Genomic DNA, 22343 nt, shown 5'->3' with positions numbered 1-22343 from the left:
ACCTACCTATAAAGCAATCATACTTTTGAGAGAGTGGGAGTTTCTTTGCATGTGTTAGTGCTAAGTTATTTTAAACTCTTTGAGACCCCATGGACTGCAGCCCGCCAGGCTCCTCTGTCCATGAGATTCTCCAGACAAGAGTAACTAGAGTGTGTTTCCATGCCCTCCTCCAGGGGATCTTCCTGACCCAGGGATTGAACCCATATCTCTTATGTCTCTTGCATTGCAGGCAGGTTCTTTACCACTAGTGCCACCTGGGAAGCCCAGGAGTTTCTTTACGTTCTGGCCTAGGTTACCCTTTGTTAGGTGCTGTCTCTTAACCCTCAGTGGTTTTTATAATACAATCAGAAAGAATGGTTCAGTGGAAACAGAACCGGGAGAGGCCCTGGGTACCAAAAATCTAACCAAGCATCATTAATGTAACTGAAAAAAGGATCCCAAACACCATCCTTCCCCAAACCACTGTTTTCCTAAGAACTAGCCTTTTGATGGGTAACTAATGTATCAAACAGGCATCAGTTGAATCATGATTTATATAATTTTATGACAAATAATACAAAAAGCCTAAACAAGAAATGCAAGGACTCAAACTGTCCTCTACAATCTGCTGCTGCTGCTGCTAAGTGGCTTCAGTCGTGTCCGACTCTGTGCGACCTCATAGACGGCAGCCCACCAGATTCCCCGGTCCCTGGGATTCTCCAGGCAAGAACACTGGAGTGGGTTGCCATTTCCTTCCCCAATCCATTAAAGTGAAAAGTGAAAGTGAAGTCGCTCAGCTGTGTCCAACTCTTAGCAACCCCATGGACTGCAGCCTACCAGGCTCCTCCGTCCATGGGATTTTCCAGGCAAGAGGACCCGAGTGGGCTGCCAATGCCTTCTCCGGTCCTGTACAATCTACACTTACAGTATATCATGCTATGTGCATATGTGTGCTCAGTCGCTTAGTCATATCTGACTCTTTGTGACTCCATGGACTATAGCCTGCCAGGCTTCTCTGTCCATGGGATTCTCCAGGCAAGAATATTGGAGGGGTGGTCATTTCTTCCTTCTGGGGATCTTCCTGAATCATGGGTCGAACCTGTGTCTCTTATGTTTCTTTCATTGGCAGGAAGATTCTTTATCACCGTGCTACCTGGGAAGCCCCATATTATTCTATATAGCTAAATTCACCCAAATATTTATTAAACTCTTCTTCTAAGTTCCCTCATTTAACTAAAATTTCGGACTTCCCTGGTGGCTCAGATGGTAAAAGCATCTGCCTACAATCCAGGAGACCCGGGTTCAATCCCTGGGTTGGGAAGATCCCCTGGAGAAGGAAATGGCAGGCCACTCCAGTATTGTTGCCTGGAAAATCCCATGGACAGAGGAGCCTGGCAGGCTGCAGTCTATGGGGTCGCAAAGAGTCGGACATGACTGAGCGACTTCACTTTCACTTTCTAAGTTCCCCCATTTAACTAAAATTTTGGATAGCTCTTAGGGATTTTGTATTCTAGAAGTGCAACAAATATGCCCCAGGCTCTATTTGAACTTCTGGTAACTATTTATCATTGTTCATGTGGTCAGAGGATGAGATGGTTAGATAGCATCACCGACTCAATGGACATGAATCTGAGCAAACTCTGGGAGATAGGGGCTTCCCTGGTGGCTCAGATAGCAAAGAATCTGCCTGTAATGCAGAGACTCTGGTTCAATTTCTGGGTCGGGAAGATCCCCTAGAGAAGGGAATGCCTACTCACTCCAGTATTCTTGCCTGGAGAATTCCATGGACAGAGGACCCTGATGGGCTATAGTCCATGGGATCGCAAAGAGTCAGACACAACTGAGTGTCTAACACTAACTGCTGCTAAGTCACTTCAGTCGTGTCCAACTCTGTGAGACCCCATAGACGGCAGCCCACCAGGCTCCTCCGTCCCTGGGATTCTCCAGGCAAGAGTACTGGAGTGGGGTGCCATCGCCTTCTCCTAACACTAACAACAGGAGTTAGTGAAAGACAGAGGAAACTGACGTGCTGCAGTTCATGGGATTGCAAAGAATCAGACATGACATAGTGACTGAACAACAGCATATAGTCAGACTACCTTCTCCCGACTACCTTCTCTGAGAGTGAAACTGTTTTGCATATTACTTTAAAGAAAATACAATTGGGAAATCTACTGCAACAGTGCATGAGGCATAGTAGATAATTAACAGACATTAAGTGCTAAATATATATAAACACGGGGCTAAGTGCAGTTATATACAGTTTCTTATTTAACCCTGATATTGACATCCTGTGTTTCCATATCAGAAAATCTCAGTGTAAGCTTAAAAAAGTACCACACAATATTTCCTGTTCATCTGAGTGGACAATGAAGACTTGTTTCTTGGGGTCACTATTGTCATAATAAAAAGTAAGCATGGATAAAAATGAGAAACCATCATATTACCACAGAAGGAGTATACAATCCTGAGTAAGAGAAGTTCAGTAAAAACCTTTCTACTATCATGTCATAGATATGTCCCTGGGGGTATGGTGGGAGCATGTTCTATAATACTGTACAGTAAAAAGCACAGGACTTATCAGAAATGGAGAGTTGGGGCAAGATCACTAACCAAAAAAAATTCCTAATTTTAAACACTAACACCACTATATTTTCATTGGCATTTGCATCTATCAATAATCAGTTCATACTTCCTTCAAGAAATAGGTCCTTGTGGGCAGTTGCATTGGTATAATCTTATCACCAAGTTTTCTTCATTGGTTAATTTTTTTAAAGAATGCTTTCGTAGCTTCTTAATCAGCACTCACACTTGTTTTCCCCCCACTGAGCCAAATACATTGGAAATCATAACTATTGTTAAAGGTACTAAACAAGCCATAACTTGCTGGGATTTCTCCAGGATTGTCATCTTTTTTTATTATTATTATTTCTATAGGTATTATTTTAATAAGCTTTCCCTTTAAAGTAAAAAGATACACAAAGAAATATATGAATAAAAAGTGTTGAGATGGGTGAATTTTCCACAAATGAGCACATCTGGGTAACCAAGCTCCACCAAGATCAAAAAAAGAACTGTACTGCCACCCCCTACCCCCCAAAAATCCACTCTTCCCTGTGATAACAACTACCCGGACATCTAATATCATAGATTGGTTTTGTTAGTTCGAACTTATGTAAGTTGAATTGTACAGTTTGCCTTTGAGTCTGACATGTTGTCTAGCAGTATGTTTGTGGTAGTATTACATCACCTATAATATGTTGTAAACATCTATAGTTTGTCCATTTTTCCTTCTCTGTAGTATTCCACTGTATGAATATATAGTGAATCGTTCCCCTTTTTTGTTACTAAATATTTGTATTATTTTTGCTTTTTGCAAATAATGCTGTTGGAACATTCTTGTTGATGTTTTCTGATATGCACATGTACCTCTTTCTGTTGGGTGTATTCATATGACCGAAATTGCTAGATTACAGGGAATGTATATGATCAGTTTTAGGCCATAGTATCAGTTTTACCTACTGGTTGTACCATTTAAATTTTCATTAGCTTTTATGAGAGTTTTCACTCTGTATATCCCCACTAATAATTGGCATTATCATCCTTATTCATTTCTAGTCATTTCATGAGAAAATACAATACAGACTAAAAAAAATACACAAAACAGATTCGTGGCTTAATGAAACATTTAAGGTAAATACCCTTGTAATTACTAAACTGATTAAGAAATTTCAAGTTTCCCATCATTACTGCCACCCACTTCCTACCCCTCTAAATTAACCACTTTCCAATATTAAAGTAATGACCTCCTCCTTGCACACAATTATACTTTCACCCCTGAATATTAATCTCTTAACACTATACACTGTACATTTTTAATTTTTATGAGAAAAAGACTTTTCCCAATATTTTTCTGCCACTGATTTCTAATAGAATTTTATTTTGAGGACATATTTTGTATGACACCAACTCTTTTAGATTTATTAAGACTTGTCTTATATCCCAGTGGTGGTTTATATTTGTAAAATTTTCTAGCTGTGCACAAATTAGTATTGTATTTAACCAATATATTCTTCAGAAATAATGTCTTGATTTATTTCAGTCCTGACATTCTTTCCTTCCTTATCTGTCAATAGAAGATCATTGATATGGAATCATGTTAGACTATTCTTCTACATTTCCCACTTCACTTAGCTTAGGGATAGTTCACTTCAAACATACATACAGCTACTTTTGCAATTGATTAAAACTAGTGCAATCAATATTTTCTTACATGTAGAGGATGAATATCAGGTAAGATGGGCTCATTCCTTGTCTGCTGCTCATCACCAAAGTATGCTTTATTCTCCACTCCTAGGGTTTCTCGAGGTGGGCTGTCAAGAAGGAATTGAATATTGATACCAGCTATAGTATGGGATAAGCCTATGGTTAATAGTAAATCATCTAGGAGATTTTTAAAAGACTGATTGATACTCATGTGCCACTCTATAACAATTACATCTGAAGGAGGAATCAAATTTAGCGTAAAAAAACAAACAAACAAACTTGTAATTCTGATGTGCAGAGAAGTTGGGAACCATGGGGCTAACATCTGAATGAGAATGAAGTGTGTAAAAGCTCAACTTGTTACACTTTTACTTGGTCTTCAGTAAGAGGTTTATACCTTCTTCCCATCAAATATTCTTTGTGGCCACAAAGTTTATACTGTCTTGGTAATGGTCCCCTTCAACACATAAAGAATACAGACCTACCTTTGAACTTGCTTCAACCTAATACACTTTTTGTAACGAATTAGTAATATGACAACCACAACACCAAAAATAACCAGGAAAATCACGACCACCAGGATGGAGAGATCTGTAACATGAAAACACATGAGCTTCAGCCAAGACATCAACCTTGGAACAATGGAATCTTAACATTTAACTGAGATGTTAAAGTTATGTTTCTGTCTTCCTTGAAGGACTTTAATTCTACCCTCCTCTGTTTTTTTTTTTTTTTTAAATAAAGTCAAAGACCAGGACATTGTACAAATTATTATCTGTATTAGGAATGGACTTTCCACCCAAGATTACATTATGTTTAAGAGAATCCCAGTCGGTGGAAAAATTTGGATTATCAGTGTTTAACTGACTAGAAAAGGTCTTACTGGGTTAAGGGTTCTTGAAGGAACTAATCTACATTTAACTGGAAGAAGATACATTCATTCCAGATTAATTGTAGTAAATTCAAACTTGGGTATTTAAACATTAACAATAAGAAAAATATCATACAAATCCATACAGAAATACAACACATGTGTAGCAGACCTGGCATATAAGCAGAAAGTATTCTCACTGGTGAGGTTTCTGATATATATGCAAGATATTATGTGTATATACTTTGTTGTTTTATTGTTTAGTTGCTAAGTCGTGTCCGACCCTTTGTGACCCCATGAACTGTAGCCTGCCAGGCGCCTCTGTGCATGGGATTTCCCAGGCAAAAATACTGGAGTGAGTTGCCATTTCCTACCCCAGGGGATCTTCCCAACCCAGGGATCAAACCCATGTCTCCTACATTGGCAGGCAAAATCTTTACCACTGAGCTACCAGGCAAGCCCCTATATATTTTTTAATGATTATTATTTATTTATTTTTTGGTCGCAGTTCACAGAATGCAGAACTCCCCTGACCAAAGATTGAACCTATGCCCCTTTTAGTGGAAGCACAGAGTCTTAGCAACAGGACCACCAGGATGTTCTAAGATAGTATATTATTCTGGGATGCTCACTGGTAACATTTAAGGTTTCCTCCCATTCCGTAGAGGCCTGAATTCCCTCGCACTGACACTCAAGTTCACCGTCATCCACCTGCAAGAGCCATAAATCAAATAATTAATCACATGACTGACATAAAACTTGTGTTTTCCACCTCATTCAGCTTAGTGTTCACACACACCCAAAATACACACACCCACACACTCATGAACATTTTATTGACTAATTAACTAATCCAAAATCAAGGTTGGGAAAAATAAGGCAATAAAATACAAGGAGCAGCTATCTTTGAAGATGGCCTTAGAGCAAGAGAAGGATTCTGACAAATTTGAAACTCAATGAACCAGATGGTTTGGCTTATCTTTCCAGAAGCCATCAATCTTATTGAATGAATAGCTCTTGCCCAATTTGGGCATATCATAGCCAAAGAGAAGACTTCAACTAGATTTTGTGAGATGACATTAATGTGAGGGAAAAAAAGCAGTGACATAAATGCTTACTTCATCCAAAAGCATTGTGTAATGGTTAAGGACATACACTGTTTCTATACTGAAAGCTCAGCTTTTCCTTTCATAGAATATCAGTGTGACTGCTTCACAATCTCTAAAAGAAGGCATAGGAATAGTACTTATCTTTCAATTATGAAACTTTTAAAATTTAATATATACATAAAACTCTTGAAAGAGTACAACTCTATATAGTGTTACTGATTAATTTGATTTAGGAAAGATATTATCCACAAAAGCAAACTGCTAGATACTGCTAGTATTGAACAGCGTCAAAATGAGTGAAAAAATTGTTGTTGCTTTTTTTGTTTGTTGTTTGTTTGTTTTTCTCAAAAGCTTTGGGCTAATGTTAGTACTGGTATAATTTAACTGTAAGAGAAATTATGATAGATGCAACTTTTTAAAAAGTTTTTTTGGAAGTAGATCATTTTTAAAGTCTTTATTGAATTTGTTACAATATTGCTTCTGTTTTATGCTCCGGGTTTTGGGCCAAGAGGCATGTGGGAGCTCAGTTCCCCGATGAGGGATTGAACCTGAATCTCTTGTATTGGAAGGTGAAGTCTTAAAGTCTTAACCATGGTCTGCCAAGGAAGTCCCAATAGACCCAACTTTAAACTTTTGGTTTAAACTTCATACATACATAAATTACTGGGTTTCTAGATTACCAGTCCAATGATAAGACATATACTTGCAATATTGGCATTATCTATGTATAACACTTGGTTTGGCTCTTTGGTTCAGTACTATTACTGCATGAAAAAATATGGATCCCAAATGCATATTTGATTTAAAAATCACCATGCATACATATATACATACACACACACACACTCATGGGTGCACCTGTACTTATACACAGGCTCGGAAATGAAGTCTTGTGCAAACAAGTGACTGGTAAGACATTAATTTAAAAAGGGGTCAAACCTTACAGAATTTTCATTGCACTGAGCAGAGCAATCAGTTGAATTGTAGGCCTTTTCAATAGTCACACATTCACCATTGCTGCACACCTAGAAATGAAGTCACCAAGATCAATTAGAATTACTCACTCAGAATTTGCATTATTTGTCCTAATGAAAAACCACATGTAGAGTCTTCTGTGGAAAAAGAAATCTTCTATAAATGTTAAGTGGGTATTTGAAAAAAATGCACTGTACAATCAAATATTGTTATATACAAATACATTAATCATTATAATGTCTATGTCCTCATGACTTCTTCAAATGTTAACCTATCAATGATTCTACCATTGTAATTGCAGCAATTTCTTCTATTATTTCTACCACATTTTCTTCTAATTTGATAAGGATCCATGTTTGTTATATCACAGTTGCTAGCTGGGCATTTTGTCAATATCCATTAATCTTATTATTATGATTTATACTTATTAATTTTGTTTTAAATTATGCTTTTGGGGGGGTAAGTTTTATGACCAAATTACTGTTCTGTTGCTCTTGGTTATTACCTGGCTTATCTTAGCTCATTTATTTGCAAAGAGTCAGACACGACTAAGGGACTAAACAGTTTCTTTATCTAGAATTCCTATTAAATCTGTATCAGATTTCTTAGAACTACATATCTTACTTTAATTCACTTTCTTTTCTTTTTAGAAATTTCATCTTAGTTTTATTTTTTAAGAAGAGTAGCTTTCAATTTACTGATTTTTTATAGTTTTGATTCCATGGCTTACTGCATAAATTGCATAAAAGCAATCATGATTCATTTTGTACTCTGAAGGCAGTGCTTCTGGATTTCAAATTGTATCATTTTTATAAATTTAGTACCCTTTTTAAAAATTTTAAAATAATAGCATCTTTTATTTTTTAAATTAATTTTTAGTGGAGCATAGTTGCTTTATAATATTATGTTTATTATATATATAATATATATGTTGCTATATAATGTTATATATCCATTAAAATATAAATTTAATTTATTTCTAAAGGATTTTCCTCTTTCTAAAAATGTATCAGTTTCACAGGAACTATCATCTTTGATTTCTTAGACTGTCTCCTTTGTTCACCACCTGGTTTCTTTCATGTCTGTTTTTCAGTCTTCTTTCCTTATGTTTACTGAATGGGTTTTCTATATACATGATTAAACACTGAGAAACTTTGTTTTAAAACCCATGCTGACCTCTTTTCAAGGATTTCAGGCTCAACCAAAGGAAAATACTGAGATGTTTCTTATTTTTATTTTGCAATTTTAAATGTTTACTAAAGAGATAGCTACAGAGACCAATTTTGAGCAATTCTGTATGAGAGAACGAACCAGCGAATTTCCTCTTTTCTCTACTCTTAATCTCTCTGCAGTCTACATCTTTCTATCTTACCTTCTCTTCTCTTTTTGTCTTTTTTTTTCTTATCTATGTTGTACATTCTGTAGTATAACTAAGGAAAAGGGCACCTAGGTGTAATGGCATATGCTTGCCCTCTTTTGCTATGCCAAATTAAATTGACCAAGAAAGAATAACTGCTAAGAGAAACTAGAATGCTTTTAAGGCATTTGAAGTTCCTCATGTCTAAAAAACTAGTAACTCATGTCTAAAACATAGTGTAAATATGAAAATGACAAATTCTATAAGTAGTGTCTTTGTGATACCTCTATAGACTAGTGTTTGCTATGCACGGCTTCCCTTATGAGGAACCAACAGCATTATGAGTGGTGGTGCACTTCTGCACAAGCTTTCTCTTGAAGGAATCAGGTACTCTGTGCGGTGGTGGTACCTAGTCACGGTGAGTTTGCACCATCACTAAATGCTCTTTAACAACTGCTCCCCTTTCAACTTCTTTGTTGAATCCCAGTCACTCTATGAAGGGGACCTCATACTTTTGCTTGATACCTCTGGCTGATTTTCCTTACCTGAAGTGAACAGAAAACTATTTGGTATTTTCTTTAAACTGATGCCTCATACACTCTGTTATTGAAAGCTCTTGACCTTTCTAGATTGTGGTTGCTACACAAACAAATTTTCATAACTATTGACTCCTCACCATTTTTATATTTATTTAGTCATTTTCATGAGGTGTGTAGCTCAGTTGTGTCCGACTCTGTGACCCATGGACTGTAGCCTGCCAGGCTCCTTTGTCCCTCTATACTTAAAATTATGCACTTGAAATATAGGTCTCTATGAAATTAACTTCTGATTTCTTTTTTATATGCTGAATTTTTACTTTCCAATTAATTTTTCTATCTCATTATATGAATGCTACTGTGTTTGTGGGTGGTGGTTTAGAGAGGAGAGCCATGTCATAGATACTTTTCAGTTTCAAAGTTGCTGATTTTAATACAGTATTATATTTTTCAAAAACTCTGTGCTTATAAACCTTGATGTGCTGGTTATTGTTTTTAGTATACATTCTCAAGTTTTCATCTCAGAGTGATAAAACCTTTCCAAATCTAGCTTCATTCTACCTGTTCAACTTAGTTTTCTACCATTTTACCTAGAACTCCAATCACACTAAAACTGTCAGTTACCTGGATATGCCATATATTATACTTTGTACCTTGTATATTATGTAGGTATGCCTTTAAAAAAAGCGCATTTTCTCAAATCATGAATAAGACGAAAAGACAACCTTCAGAATAGGAGAAAATATTTGCAAATGAAGCAGTGGATAAGCGATTAATCTTCAAAATATAGCAACAGCTCATGCTACTCAAATATCAAAAAACAAGCACCCAATTAAAAAAAAGAGCAGAGGACCTAAACAGACATTTTCCAAAGAGGACATACAGATGACCAACATACACATGAAAATTTGCTCAGTCATGTCCGACTCTGTGTGACCCCATAGACGGCACCCACGAGGCTCCCCCATCCCTGGGATTCTCCAGGCAAGAACACTGGAGTGGGTTGCCATTTCCTTCTCCAATGCATGAAAGTGAAAAGTGAAAGTGAAGTTGCTCAGTCCTGTCCGACTCTTCACAACCTGGCCCACCAGGCTCCTCCATCCATGGGATTCTCCAAGCAAGAGTACTGGAGTGGGGTGCCATGGCCTTCTCCCACTAATTATTAGAGAAATGCAAATCAAAATTACAATCATATATCACCTCACACCAGTCAGAATGACCATTATCAAAATACATACAAACAATAAATGCTGGAGAGGGTGTGGAGAAAAGGGAACCTTCTTGCACTATCGGTGGGAATGTAAATTGATACAGTCACTATAGAGAACTGCATGTAGATTCCACAAAAAACTAAAAATAGAGCTACCATATGGTCCAGCAATCCTACTACTGGGTATATACACAGAGAAAACCATAATTCAAAAAGACACATGCACTCCAATATTTATTGCAGCACTGTTTACAATAGCCAGGACATGGAAGCAACCTGAATGTTCATCGACAAAAGAATGGATAAAGAAGATGTGATACATATATACAACGGAATATTATTCAGAATAACATTTAAAAGGAACAAAATGGGGTCATTTGTAGAGAGGTGGATAGACCTGTGGTCTGCCATACAGGGTGAAGTAAGTCAGAAAAAGGAAAACAAATATATATTAATGCGTATATGTAGAATTGAGAAAAATGATCTTATTTGCAAAGCAGAAGCAGACACAGATGTTGAGATCAAACACATGGCCACCAAGGGGGAAAGGAAGGAGTGGAAGGAATTGGGAGATTGGGATTGACATGTACACAATATTGATACAATATATAAAATAGATAACTGATGAGAGCCCACTGTATAGTACAGGGAACTCTACTCAGTGCTCTGTGGTGATATAAATGGAAGGAAATCCAAAATAGAGGGGATATATGTAAACGTATAGCTGATTCATTTTACTGTACAGTAGAAGCTAATACAACATTATAAAGCAACTATACACCAATAAAAGTTAGTTAAAACATAGAAACATGTCTTTCTCTTCTTCTGTATGTTGAAAAACGCTCATGAAGTCGAAACTGAAATGTCTCTCATTTAATGGCATCCGGAGATGCCATTCCACATTCTCTAAGAAACGTCAGTCACTTCCTTTGGACTCATACATATTGATCACATCACAGTGAAAGCAACTGAGTTGAATTGTAATGATACACTTGATTTAATCTAAGAAATTCTCAAGTACACACATCTTTACATCATCTGTGTCCTGCACAGATACTGACATCGTCGTGCATGCCCAGTAAATACATCTGAATGAATAAAATAGATGAAGGCTGTATGGCTACTTCATAGTCAATTAAATTCAAAGCAGTATAATTTCATTAAGACACTAAGCACATTTGTAACATTTACATAATTGGTATAAAAATATTAAAATGAATATTTACTAATAGTGTTATTGCTATTTTGCTCATTTAAAAACTGTTGCAGATTTTTTTCGGTGTTCCCATAGATAGGCCCTCTGGGGCCAATTACAGGATCCAATGAAGTTTTAAGTGACTGAACAAGAAGTTTTAATAAAACAAAGGGCATTCATCTTACCATTCCATCGCCACATTTTGTGCCAGGTGCAACCAGGCCAAAATCCTTAGAATCATGGTATAAATAGAAGGTTTTGCATTCACTGGTATTCTGTTTCAGATGCTTCTTAAGGTGGTAGATCTTCTCTTCTCCAAGGACAGAAGAGTGATGCCCACCTGTGCAAAATATCTTTCCACATTTGATATCTCTGAAGGGAAGCAAGAATATTCTCACACTTGGGACAAGAAATAGAACTTTAGAAACTAAGCTGGCAGTGGAGTGGCCTGATTATTTTTTTCTAAACCTAGGCTTGTCAGAGCCTACGAGAAGCCAGGTAAGCCTCTGGACAAAGTCCTGACCCTGAAAACTGAGATGAGCAGACAAAGATACTAAATGGCTATATTTCTTTATGATACCTAGGCAATTCTCATAAAGCAATATTAGCTTAAGCTTACAGGAGAATATTATTAGTAATTTGGATGAGCATAACTTGAACCAGTAGCATATTAGGCACCTATCGACCTGGGGAGTTCATCTTTCAGTGCCCTATCTTTTTGTCTTTTAATACTGTTCATGGTTTCTCAAGACAAGAGTACTGAAGTGGTTTGCCAGTCCCTTTTCCACTGGACTACATTCTGTCAGAATGTCCACCATGACTCATCTGTCTTGGGTGGCCCTACACGGCATGGCTCATAGTTTCATTGAGTTAGACAAGGCTGTGATCAGTTAGACAAGGTCCATGTGATCAGATCGGGTAGTGTTCTTTGATTGTGGTTTTCAGTCTGTCTGCCTTCTGATGGAGAAGGATAAGAGGCTTATGGAAGCTTCCTGATGGGAAAGGGGGAAACTGGGTCTTGTTCTGATGGGTGGAGCCATGATTAGTACATCTTTAATCCAATTTTCTGTTGACCAGTGGGGCTGTGTTGCCTCCCTGTTATTTACCTGGGGCCAAACTATGGTGGAGGTAATGAAGATAATGGTGACCTCCTTCAAAAGATCCCATGCATATACAGCTACACTCAGTGCCCACAACCCTGCAGCAGGCCACCACCAATCCACACCTTCACTGGAGACTCCTGGACACTCTCGGGCAACTCTGGGTCAGTGTCTTGTGGGGTCACTGTTCCTTTCTCTAACAGGAGATGGCAAGAATGAATGGTGACGTTTTAGGAATCTGCGAGCTAAAATGGACTGGAATGGGTGAATTTAACTCAGATGACCATTATATCTATTACTGTGAGCAAGAATCCCTTAGAAGAAATGGAGTAGCTATCATAGTCAACAAAAGAGTCTGAAATGCAGTACTTGGATGCAATCTCAAAAATGACAGAATGATCTCTGTTCATTTCCAAGACAAACCATTCAATATCACAGTAATCCAAGTCTATTCCCTGATCAAGAATGCTGAAGTTGAATGGCTCTACAAAGACCTACAAGACCTTCTAGAACTAACACCCAAAAGAGATGTCCTTTTCATTATAGGGGACTGGAATGCAAAAGTAGGAAGTCAAGAAACACCTGGAGTAACAGGCAAATTTGGCCTTGGAATACGGAATGAAGCAGGGCGAAGGCTAATAGAGTTTTGCCAAGAGAACGCACTGGTCATAGCAAACACCCTCTTCCAACAACACAAGAGAAGACTCTACACATGGACATCACCAGATGGTCAACACCGAAATCAGATTGATTATATTCTTTGCAGCCAAAGATGGAGAAGCTCTATACAGTCAGCAAAAACAAGACTGGGAACTGACTGTGGCTCAGATCATGAACTCCTTATTGCCAAATTCAGACTTGAATTGAAGAAAGTAGGGAAAACCACTAGACAATTCAAGTATAACCTAAATCAAATCCCTTATGATTATACAGTAGAAGTGACAAATAGATTCATGGAATTAGATCTGATAGACAGAGGTTCATGACATTGTACAGGAGACAGGGTTCAAGACCATCTCCAGGAAAAAGAAATGCAAAAAAGCAAAATGGCTGTCTGAGGAGGCCTTACAAATAGCTGTGAAAAGAAGAGAAGTGAAAAGCAAAGGATAAAAGGAAAGATATACCAATTTGAATGCAGAGTTGCAAAGAATAGCAAGGACAGATAAGAAAACCTTCCTCAGTGACCAGTGCAAAGAAATAGAGGAAAACAATAGAATGGGAAAGGCTAGAGATCTCTTCAAGAAAATTAGAGATACCAAGGGAACATTTCATGCAAAGATGGGCACAATAAAGGACAGAAATGGCATGGATCTAACAGAAGAAGAAGAGGTGGCAAGAATATAAAGAAGAGGTGGCAAGAATACACAGAAGAACTATACAGAAAAGATCTTCATGATCCAGATAATCACAATGGTATGATCACTGACCTAGAGTCAGACATTCTGGAATGAGAAGTAAGTGGGCCTTAGGAAGCATCACTAGGAACAAAGCTAGTGAAGGTGATGGAATTCCAGTTGAGCTATCTCAAATCTAAAAGATGATGCTGTGAAAGTGCTGCACTCAATATGCCAGCACATTTGGAAAACTCAGCAGTGGCCACAGGACTGGAAAAGGTCAGTTTTCATTCCAATCCCAAAGAAAGGCAATGCCAAAGAATGTCCAAACTACTGCAAAATTGCACTCATCTCCCACACTAGTAAAGTAATGCTCAAAATTCTCTAAGCCAGGCTTCAACAGTATGTGAACTGTGAAATTCCAGATGTTCAAGCTGGTTTTAGAAAAGGCAGAGGAACCAGAGATCAAATTGCCAACATCCACTGGATCATCAAAAAAGCAAGAGAGTTCCAGAAAAAAAACATCTACTTCTTTATTGACTATGCCAAAGCCTTTGGCTGTGTGGATCACAACAAACTGTGGACAATTCTTAAAGAGATGGGAATACCAGATTACCTGACCTGCCTCCTGAGAAATATGTGTGCAGGTCAGGAAGCAATAGTTAGAACTCCACATGGAACAACTGACTGGTTCCAAATCAGGAAAGGAGCATGTCAAGGCTGTATATTGTCACCCTGCTTATTTAACTTATATGCAGAGTACATCATGAGAAATGCTGGGCTGGATGAAACACAAGCTGGAATCAGGATTGCTGGGAGAAATATCAATAACCTCAGATATGCAGATGATACCACCCTTATGGCAGAAAGCCAAGAAAAACTAAAGAGCCTCTTGATGAAAGTGAAAGAGGAGAGTGAAAAAGTTGGCTTAAAGCTCAACATTCAGAAAACGAAGATTATGGTATCTGGTCCCATCATTTCAAGGCAAATAGATGGGGAAACAGTGGAAACAGTGGCAGACTTTATTTTTAGGGGCTCCAAAATCAATGCAGATGGTGACTGCAGCCGTGAAATTAAAAGACGCTTATTCCTTGGAAGGAAAGTTATGACCAACCTAGATAGCATATTCAAAAGCAGAGACATTACTTTGCCAACAAAGGTCTGTCTAGTCAAGGCTATGGTTTTTCCAGTAGTCATGTGTGAATGTGAGATTTGGACTATAAAGAAAGCTGAGTGCCGAAGAATTGATGCTTTTGAACTGTGGTGTTGAAGAAGACTCTTGAGAGTCCCTTGGACAGGTAGGAGATCCATCTAGTCCATCCTAAAGGAAATCAATCCTGAATATTCATTGGAAGGACTGATGCTGAAGCTGAAACTCCAATACTTTGGCCACCTGATGCAAAGAACTGACTCATTTGAAAAGACCCTGATGCTGGGAAAGATTAATGGTAGGAGGAGAAGGGAACGACAGAGGATGAGATGGTTTGCTGGCATCACCGACTCAATGGACATGAGTTTGAGTAAACTCTGGGAGATGGTGATGCACAGGGAAGCCTGGCATGCTGCAGCCCATGGGGTCACAAAAATTGGGAGACGACTGAGCGACTGAAGTGAACTGACTGAACTTGAGTCAGGACAGTAAATTTTTTTCTTTCTTGCATAGAGCACATCAGTTGATTCTCATTTTAAAAAATCTATAAGATTGCTATTATCATAACCCCCTTTTCACAGATGATGTAACAGTTGGAAATAAAGCAAATTAAGAGACTGCCCATTTTTAGAAGTGTATTTAGAAGCAAAGTTGAACTTGACTCTAAGTTTTTATCATTGCATTCAGTACAGATCCTGTTCGGGAGAATACAGAAACCATGTCATACATCAGAAACAAACCCAGAAGATGGGTTTAACACATGTATTTTAGAAGTTAGATCTAATATTCAATTCTCCCATTCTGTCTTCAGTGTCAGTGTCTATCATTCTTTCTTCTAATGACTTTCCTTCTTTCTTTTTCTTTTCCCCTTTTCTACCTATTTCCCCCTCCTTCTCTTTCTTTCTATCTCTTTCTCTCTTTTTTGCTGTTTCTTCCCCTCCTTTTCTTTCTAAGAATCTTAAATCTTTCCCATCCTTCTTCCTTGTATTCCATGATTTTCAGTTACAAAATACAGAACATAAAAACCAGTTAATTCCATCAGGAATGTGTGCTCTCTCCCTTCTTGCTCCCCTTTCTTTTACAAAAGCAAAAATTTTAGTTGCTCAGTCATGTCCAACTCTTTGCCACCCCATGGACTGTAGCCCACCAGTCTCCTCTGTCTGTGGAATTCTCCAAGAAATAATTCTGGAGTAGTCACAATCCCTACTCCACAGGATCTTTCTGACCCAGGGATCAAACCCAGATCACCTGCATTGCTTGCAGATTCTTTACCACTTGAGCCACCAGGGAAGCCCTCTCTTCCTAATCCCCTGAGTGAAAAAGAGAGACTGTCGGCTATTGGAATAAAAGCTGTTCTGATTTTGCAAAATGCTTTGAGAGGGCACATGCTTTTCCTCACAATGTACTTACTTTTCTTCACAAGGAATTAAAATGCGTCCCTTGTTTTTGCAGTATCCAAATTTATTTCCAATTGTATTCATCTTGTAGCAAATATCAGAACTGGCTTTCGCTTCTGGGATCCAAAGCAGTATGATAAAAGTAAAACAATGACAACATGAATGTGACAAATCATAAATGCCTTACTTTTCTAATATCATTGAAATTTCATTATCACTTACATAGTAGTGAAACAGAATGGGATAAATAAATAATTTTAAAACTATCTTATTGCCTCAGGAGGATATTTTAGGAAAGAATGCAGATATAAAAAAGAAACAAACATACCTTAACCCACATACTTAGATAGTTAATGTGTGTGTGTGTGTGTGTGCGTGTGCCTTCTCAGTTGCTCAATTGTGTCTGACACTTTGCCACTCCATGGACCATAGCCCGCCAGGCTCCTCTGTCCATGGGATTCTCCAGGCAAGAATACTGGAGTGGGTTGCCATTTCCTCCTCCATGGAATCTTCCCAACCCAGGGATTGAACCTGTGTCTCTTACATCTCCTGCATTGACAGGTGGCTTCTTTACCACCGAGCCACCTGGGAAGCCAATCAATTAATATTAGAGGTAAAATCAATGAATATTAAAGGTTTTATTTAGAAAGGTGCCAGGTCATATCTTCCATAAATGACATTATCTCCAATCTTGCCCCCAAATTCCTAAAGGACAGTAACAGAGAAATAGCAGCTATTATCTTTATCCATCATTCACTATCACTGTCTCTTACCATGATCAAACAATTCAGAGCACTGATCATCCTGGGTGGGACAGTTCCCCATGAAGCAGTAGCCTTTTGCGTTCTTGCAAGGAAATCCATTTACTTGGAATTGGTCCTTAGGACACCCCGAAGAGTGGCCAGTGCACCTCTCAGGAAAATCACATTCAGTTCTTGCTGGCCTGCATATAGACCCTGCTTTTTTCATCTGTGGAAGAAAAATGAAGAGATTGATTTTTGGGCATCCTTAGGCAGGCAAGGAAGGGTTAGTTGGTAGGAGGAAGTAAGTAGGTTGACCCATTTAATTTAAAAGAAGTTTTAAGGATGGGTCATGAGATCATGATTTCCTTCTCCTTTCCACTGAGAATTACTATCTTTATTGGCTTGTATATAATTTTAGGAATGACAAGCTGGTGGTATTGAAATTTGGTATTAGAACAGCCTTGGGGCAGAGTTAGAATGGTTATAAAATGGGGAAATGAGCTTGTGTTCTTCTCATCTTGCCTTCTTCATTCCTTCGTCCCTCTCCCCCAGCCCACCATACACAGAAAACTGGGAACCCCTGACTCTAATGAGAAATCTCCACCACTCCCAAGAAATCAGATCTTTTCAGAAGAAACTAATATATAATAGTTTATATATATATATATAAAGCCAGCATATATATATATGCTGGCTTTCATTTAGGGAGGGCATGACATGGGAATATTCTCCATTTAGTCATTCAATACGTATTTGATTGTGCTGGGTTTTGGAGAGATTTGAAGATGAATTAAACACACTTCCTTTCCTTTTTAAGTTCATGATCCAGTGGCATTAAGGAAGAGTCAGTGAATGCTTGGACAGAAGCATTTGGGTTTCTGGTAATCTTTCCTAGGGATCTATCTCCAGGTACTAGTTACTATCGCTTTCCAATTCCAGTATAACTGTTTTCGCTGTTAGTTCACTGCAGTTGGGGTGCCATTTTCCCCCTCAGCTAAGGTGAAATCGGCTAGTAGTCATTGAAAAAAGACCAAAAATAATGTTGGTTGTATGACTCCACTTCTAAAATTCTAAGCACTGCTTACCCACTTCTCCACTTCCCAAACCACAGCACCTATCAGGGTTTAAAAGTCAGAGCATTTCAGAAGAGGCTCTATTGAGTACCAGCATATCTGGCTGCAATCTGGGATTGGTAATGTAAGGTCACTCAGTGATCAGACAACTCTTTGGTTCTATGTATACTTAATAAACTGAAAATAGAGAAACCCAGTCCTAGCAAAGTCTCTTACCTGGCAAGATTCACAGCATTCTCCTTCAGCACAAGTGAACCCTGGCTTCAACATACATTTGTGTGCATCACAACAAGGATTAGTGCAGTCCTGGCAATTATCAGAAATGAAAGATCAGAAGTGCTTTGTACTTTGGCTCCTGTTTAAAGAGTTCATTTACTGTGTTTCTGTGGAACTTAGCCTTAGTTGTTTTTCAGAGTTCAATTTAAATGCATGGTCCTTGACTATGATATGTGTATAAAGGCTACTGCTTACAACTAGTGTTTGGGACTTTTACTTTGTTTCCTTCCCTTGGAGCTGTTCAGTACTCCACAAGCCCAAAGTTTGTGACCATTTTGGCACCAGGGGCCAGTTTTATAGAAGACACTTTTTCTATGGACTGAGAGTTTGAGGGATGGTTTCAGGATGATTTAAATGCATTATATTTATTATACCTCCGATGATACGATGGGAGGCAGAGCTCAGGTGGTAACGTGAACAATGGGAGTGGCTGTAAATACAAATGAAGCTTTGCTCACTCTTGCACTGCTCACCTGCTGATGTGCAGACCAGTTCCTAACAGGCTACAGACTGGTCCATGGCCTGAATTAGGAACCCCGAAGTAAGGTATTTCAAGTGGTAGAATGAAGCTGTAGCAATATTCCAAACAATGCACATGGGCAAAAGCATCAGTTTCCGAAGTTAAGATTTTCTTCACATTTAATCCTAGACATTTGAAAACTAGAAGCTGTCACCTCTGGATCTGTCACAGTCTCCACTCTGATCATGGAGTCTCTTTGTGGCCATCTTACTACACTTCTTTTGAATTGTGCAATGTCTACAGAATAGCTACTAAAAATGTGGTCCTTGGACTTCCAGCATCATCACAATGTTACAGGTTGGTAGGAATAGGATCTCATTTCTACTCCAGACATACTGAATCAGAGTCCACATTCTAACAACATGCGGGGGTGACTGATGAGCACTTGATAATGTGAGAAGTCATTATCTAGGGCACATATCTATATGATGAGCTCTTGAAAGAAAGAGCTTCTATGTAGGAGAAAAGCAGATTAAGAATTAATTTAAAATATGTCTGCAAGGCTTACTCTAAATGTTCCAGAGACTGCTATAAATCTGTGTACATTTGGAAGGTTTCAGCTCAATTAAACTTTCTAATAATGTGAACTGGTCAACAGGGATATAGACTAGTGTCATAAGGCCTTGAATCAAACTCAACTGACTGTGAGGGATTTTGTAGAACAAATCCTACTGTGCAAGAGAGATTGGACTTAAGGAGACCTATGGGCCCTTCGCACTAGAAGAGCCAATTAGCATATAAACCAGGCTAATGAGATGCTTTGGACCTGAGGCAACATCACTATACACAATTCACGACTTGGGAAGAAGCTTTGCAAAGAGGCTACCCAACAGCATGTTTCCAATCCTTCTTTTTTTTTAAAACATACTTGTTGAAGCTTTACAAGGATTACCATGGTTGACTAATGGCTACATCCCTGCCTAGGTTCTAGCTGAGTTGACACTTTGTAAATTGAAAAACAGCATCATTTGCAAATACCTGAAGAAGGCCACAATCACACTCCTCTCCATCATCCAACCTGTTGTTTCCACAATATGGGTAATCAGAAAACTTGTCAGAAAATGGAGCATTGAACATGCATGTTAGACTGTAATCCTTGAGAAATTGCTGGTACTGGGTTTTGCTGCATTTACTGAATTTCAGTGCAGGAATGCTAGAGATAGGACAAGTTAAAAATAAAGATTAATCATATCAATGCATAGTGGTAGAACAGCTGTGAAAATTCTATGAAGAAATGAGAACAAAAAACAAAGAGAGGACTGCTCTGGTGGTCCAGTAGTTGGGAGTCTGCCTGCCAGTGCAGGGGACATGGGTTCGATCCCTGATCCAGGAATATTCCACATACCTCAGGGCAACAAAGTCCATGCGCCACAACTACTGAACCCATGCTCTAGAGCCTGTACACCACAAGAAGAGAAGCCACTGCAGTGAGAAGCCCATGCACCACACCTAGAGAATAGTCCCCGCTCTCTCAGCTAGAGAAAAGCCCACACGCAGCAACCAAGACCCAGAGCAGCCAAAACAAAACAAATAGAAATGATGGACTCAAAGTCCATTTACCTTTCTTATTCTTGCCTTACTGTTACAGCAGAGCAGTAACGGGGCTCTTTATTATATGAAATGTCTTTTTGAAATACAGCCAACACAGGCTAGTTTAGTGAAAATATTCAGACTATATATCTTCCAGAATATGCTTCCTGAAGCCTGTGTGCATACGTGCTAAGTCACTTCAGCTCTGTTCACCTCTGTGACCCTATGGATTGTAGCCCACCAGGCTTCTCTGTCCATGGAATTTTCCAGGCAAGAATACTGGAGTGGGTTGCCATGCCTTCCTCTAGGGAATTTTCCCAACCCAGGTATTGAACCCACGTCTCTTGTGTTTGCTGCATTGGTAGGCAGGCTCTTTACCACTAGTCCTACCTGGGAAGCACCCTGAAGCCTACATCTAGGCCAATTGTATCTGCTGTTTCCATGTCACTTCTTATTGTTCCACTTGAAATAATCTATATTTTTGTCTGTCATGTATGCAAGATTACTAGCTTCTCAGTACAGGGTCTGAATCATATTCAAGTTTTTAAAAAAATAAGCACTAGCTAACAGGATAACTGGCAAAAATTGTTCTCTATAACATTTCTTGAAGCAATTTATTTTCGTAAACTTCCTAGGAATGTGATATACTTCTTTTCAAAATGAAACTCACCTCCCTTCTATCTTCCTCTGGTTTTGAGTCCCTGCTTATTATTATTGATACAATGATTAACTACAGATGGATTTTTAAAGACATTTGAGAGGGATGGTGTGTTTCCCTCCCAAATATTACTAATTATGTAGATAATGATGTAAAATTAGATATCAGTTACTAAGTTCTTATCTAGGATATATTAGGAAAATTCCAGATAATAACCATAGTGCTACTTATTCAGTTGTGACCCCATAGACTACAGCCCACCATTCTCCTCCTGTCCATGGGATTCTCCAGGCAAGAATACTAGAGGGGGTTGCCATTCCCTTTTCCAGGGGATCTTACTGACCCAGGGATCAAACCTGGGCCACCTGCATTGTAGACAGATTCTTTACCCTCCAAGCCACCAAGGAAACCATAGCCATATAATAACCATATAACCCTGTAACACTGAGTTTTAATCAAAGTCATTCCTCCAATATTGAAATATTTTCTCTATATTGTTGGAATCTCACCTTCCACCACTGTTCATCACACATTTTTCCAAATCACAGGTACACGGGTAATCATCATGACTCATCCCAAGGTTATGCCCCAACTGGTGTGCCATTCTGCTCGCAATTGCATTGAGGTCAGGTAAAAGATCCTGAGGCCAAAAAAGTCTTGCATTAGAAACTTCTATAAAATAGCACACTACAGTACATAAGCTTTGAAGTAGTCGCTAAGATCTCGTTTCTAGCTTCTGGCTAATTAGTATCTTATCTGAGAGATTATGAACTTAATTATCTTCCATTCTTGCACCTTAATTTCCTCACTTATATAATGAAGTTGGACAAAACCTTTTTATGGTCTCTAACATTTGTAATTTTTTTGTGTGTGAAGCAATACTCATTATTGATTTTATATAGACTCATTCTTACAAATAGCTCAAACTTATTAATTAACCTCCTAACAATAAAATAAACATTATTGATTATCTCCTGTTACTAGATATTCAAAGGGCATAAAAATAAAAATATGTGAGTTTAGGGTTTTCAATTTATAATCTCACATTAGGCAATAATGTGATA

General features: G+C 38.4%; 1 protein-coding gene across 2 annotated transcripts in view; it reads right to left on the bottom strand.

Moving 5' to 3' along the window:
• Positions 1–22343, bottom strand: part of ADAM7 (ADAM metallopeptidase domain 7) — a 52647-nt gene that overhangs the window by 4486 nt on the left and 25818 nt on the right. For both annotated transcript variants that reach the window (XM_061425866.1, XM_061425865.1), the window contains exons 11-20: positions 21789–21919; positions 20070–20244; positions 18512–18601; positions 17253–17448; positions 16493–16595; positions 11684–11870; positions 7170–7250; positions 5749–5827; positions 4731–4836; positions 4253–4352 (exon numbers count right to left, since the gene is read on the bottom strand). In XM_061425866.1, the coding sequence (XP_061281850.1) occupies positions 4253–4352; positions 4731–4836; positions 5749–5827; positions 7170–7250; positions 11684–11870; positions 16493–16595; positions 17253–17448; positions 18512–18601; positions 20070–20244; positions 21789–21919 (1248 nt within the window). The remainder of the gene's footprint in view (positions 1–4252; positions 4353–4730; positions 4837–5748; positions 5828–7169; positions 7251–11683; positions 11871–16492; positions 16596–17252; positions 17449–18511; positions 18602–20069; positions 20245–21788; positions 21920–22343) is intronic.

This window comes from Bos javanicus, chromosome 8, assembly GCF_032452875.1.
Source record: "Bos javanicus breed banteng chromosome 8, ARS-OSU_banteng_1.0, whole genome shotgun sequence".
In the NCBI taxonomy this organism is placed as follows: domain Eukaryota; kingdom Metazoa; phylum Chordata; class Mammalia; order Artiodactyla; family Bovidae; genus Bos; species Bos javanicus.
The sequence above is the reverse complement of the archived record's forward strand: the minus strand, read 5'-3'. Positions and strand labels throughout refer to the sequence as shown.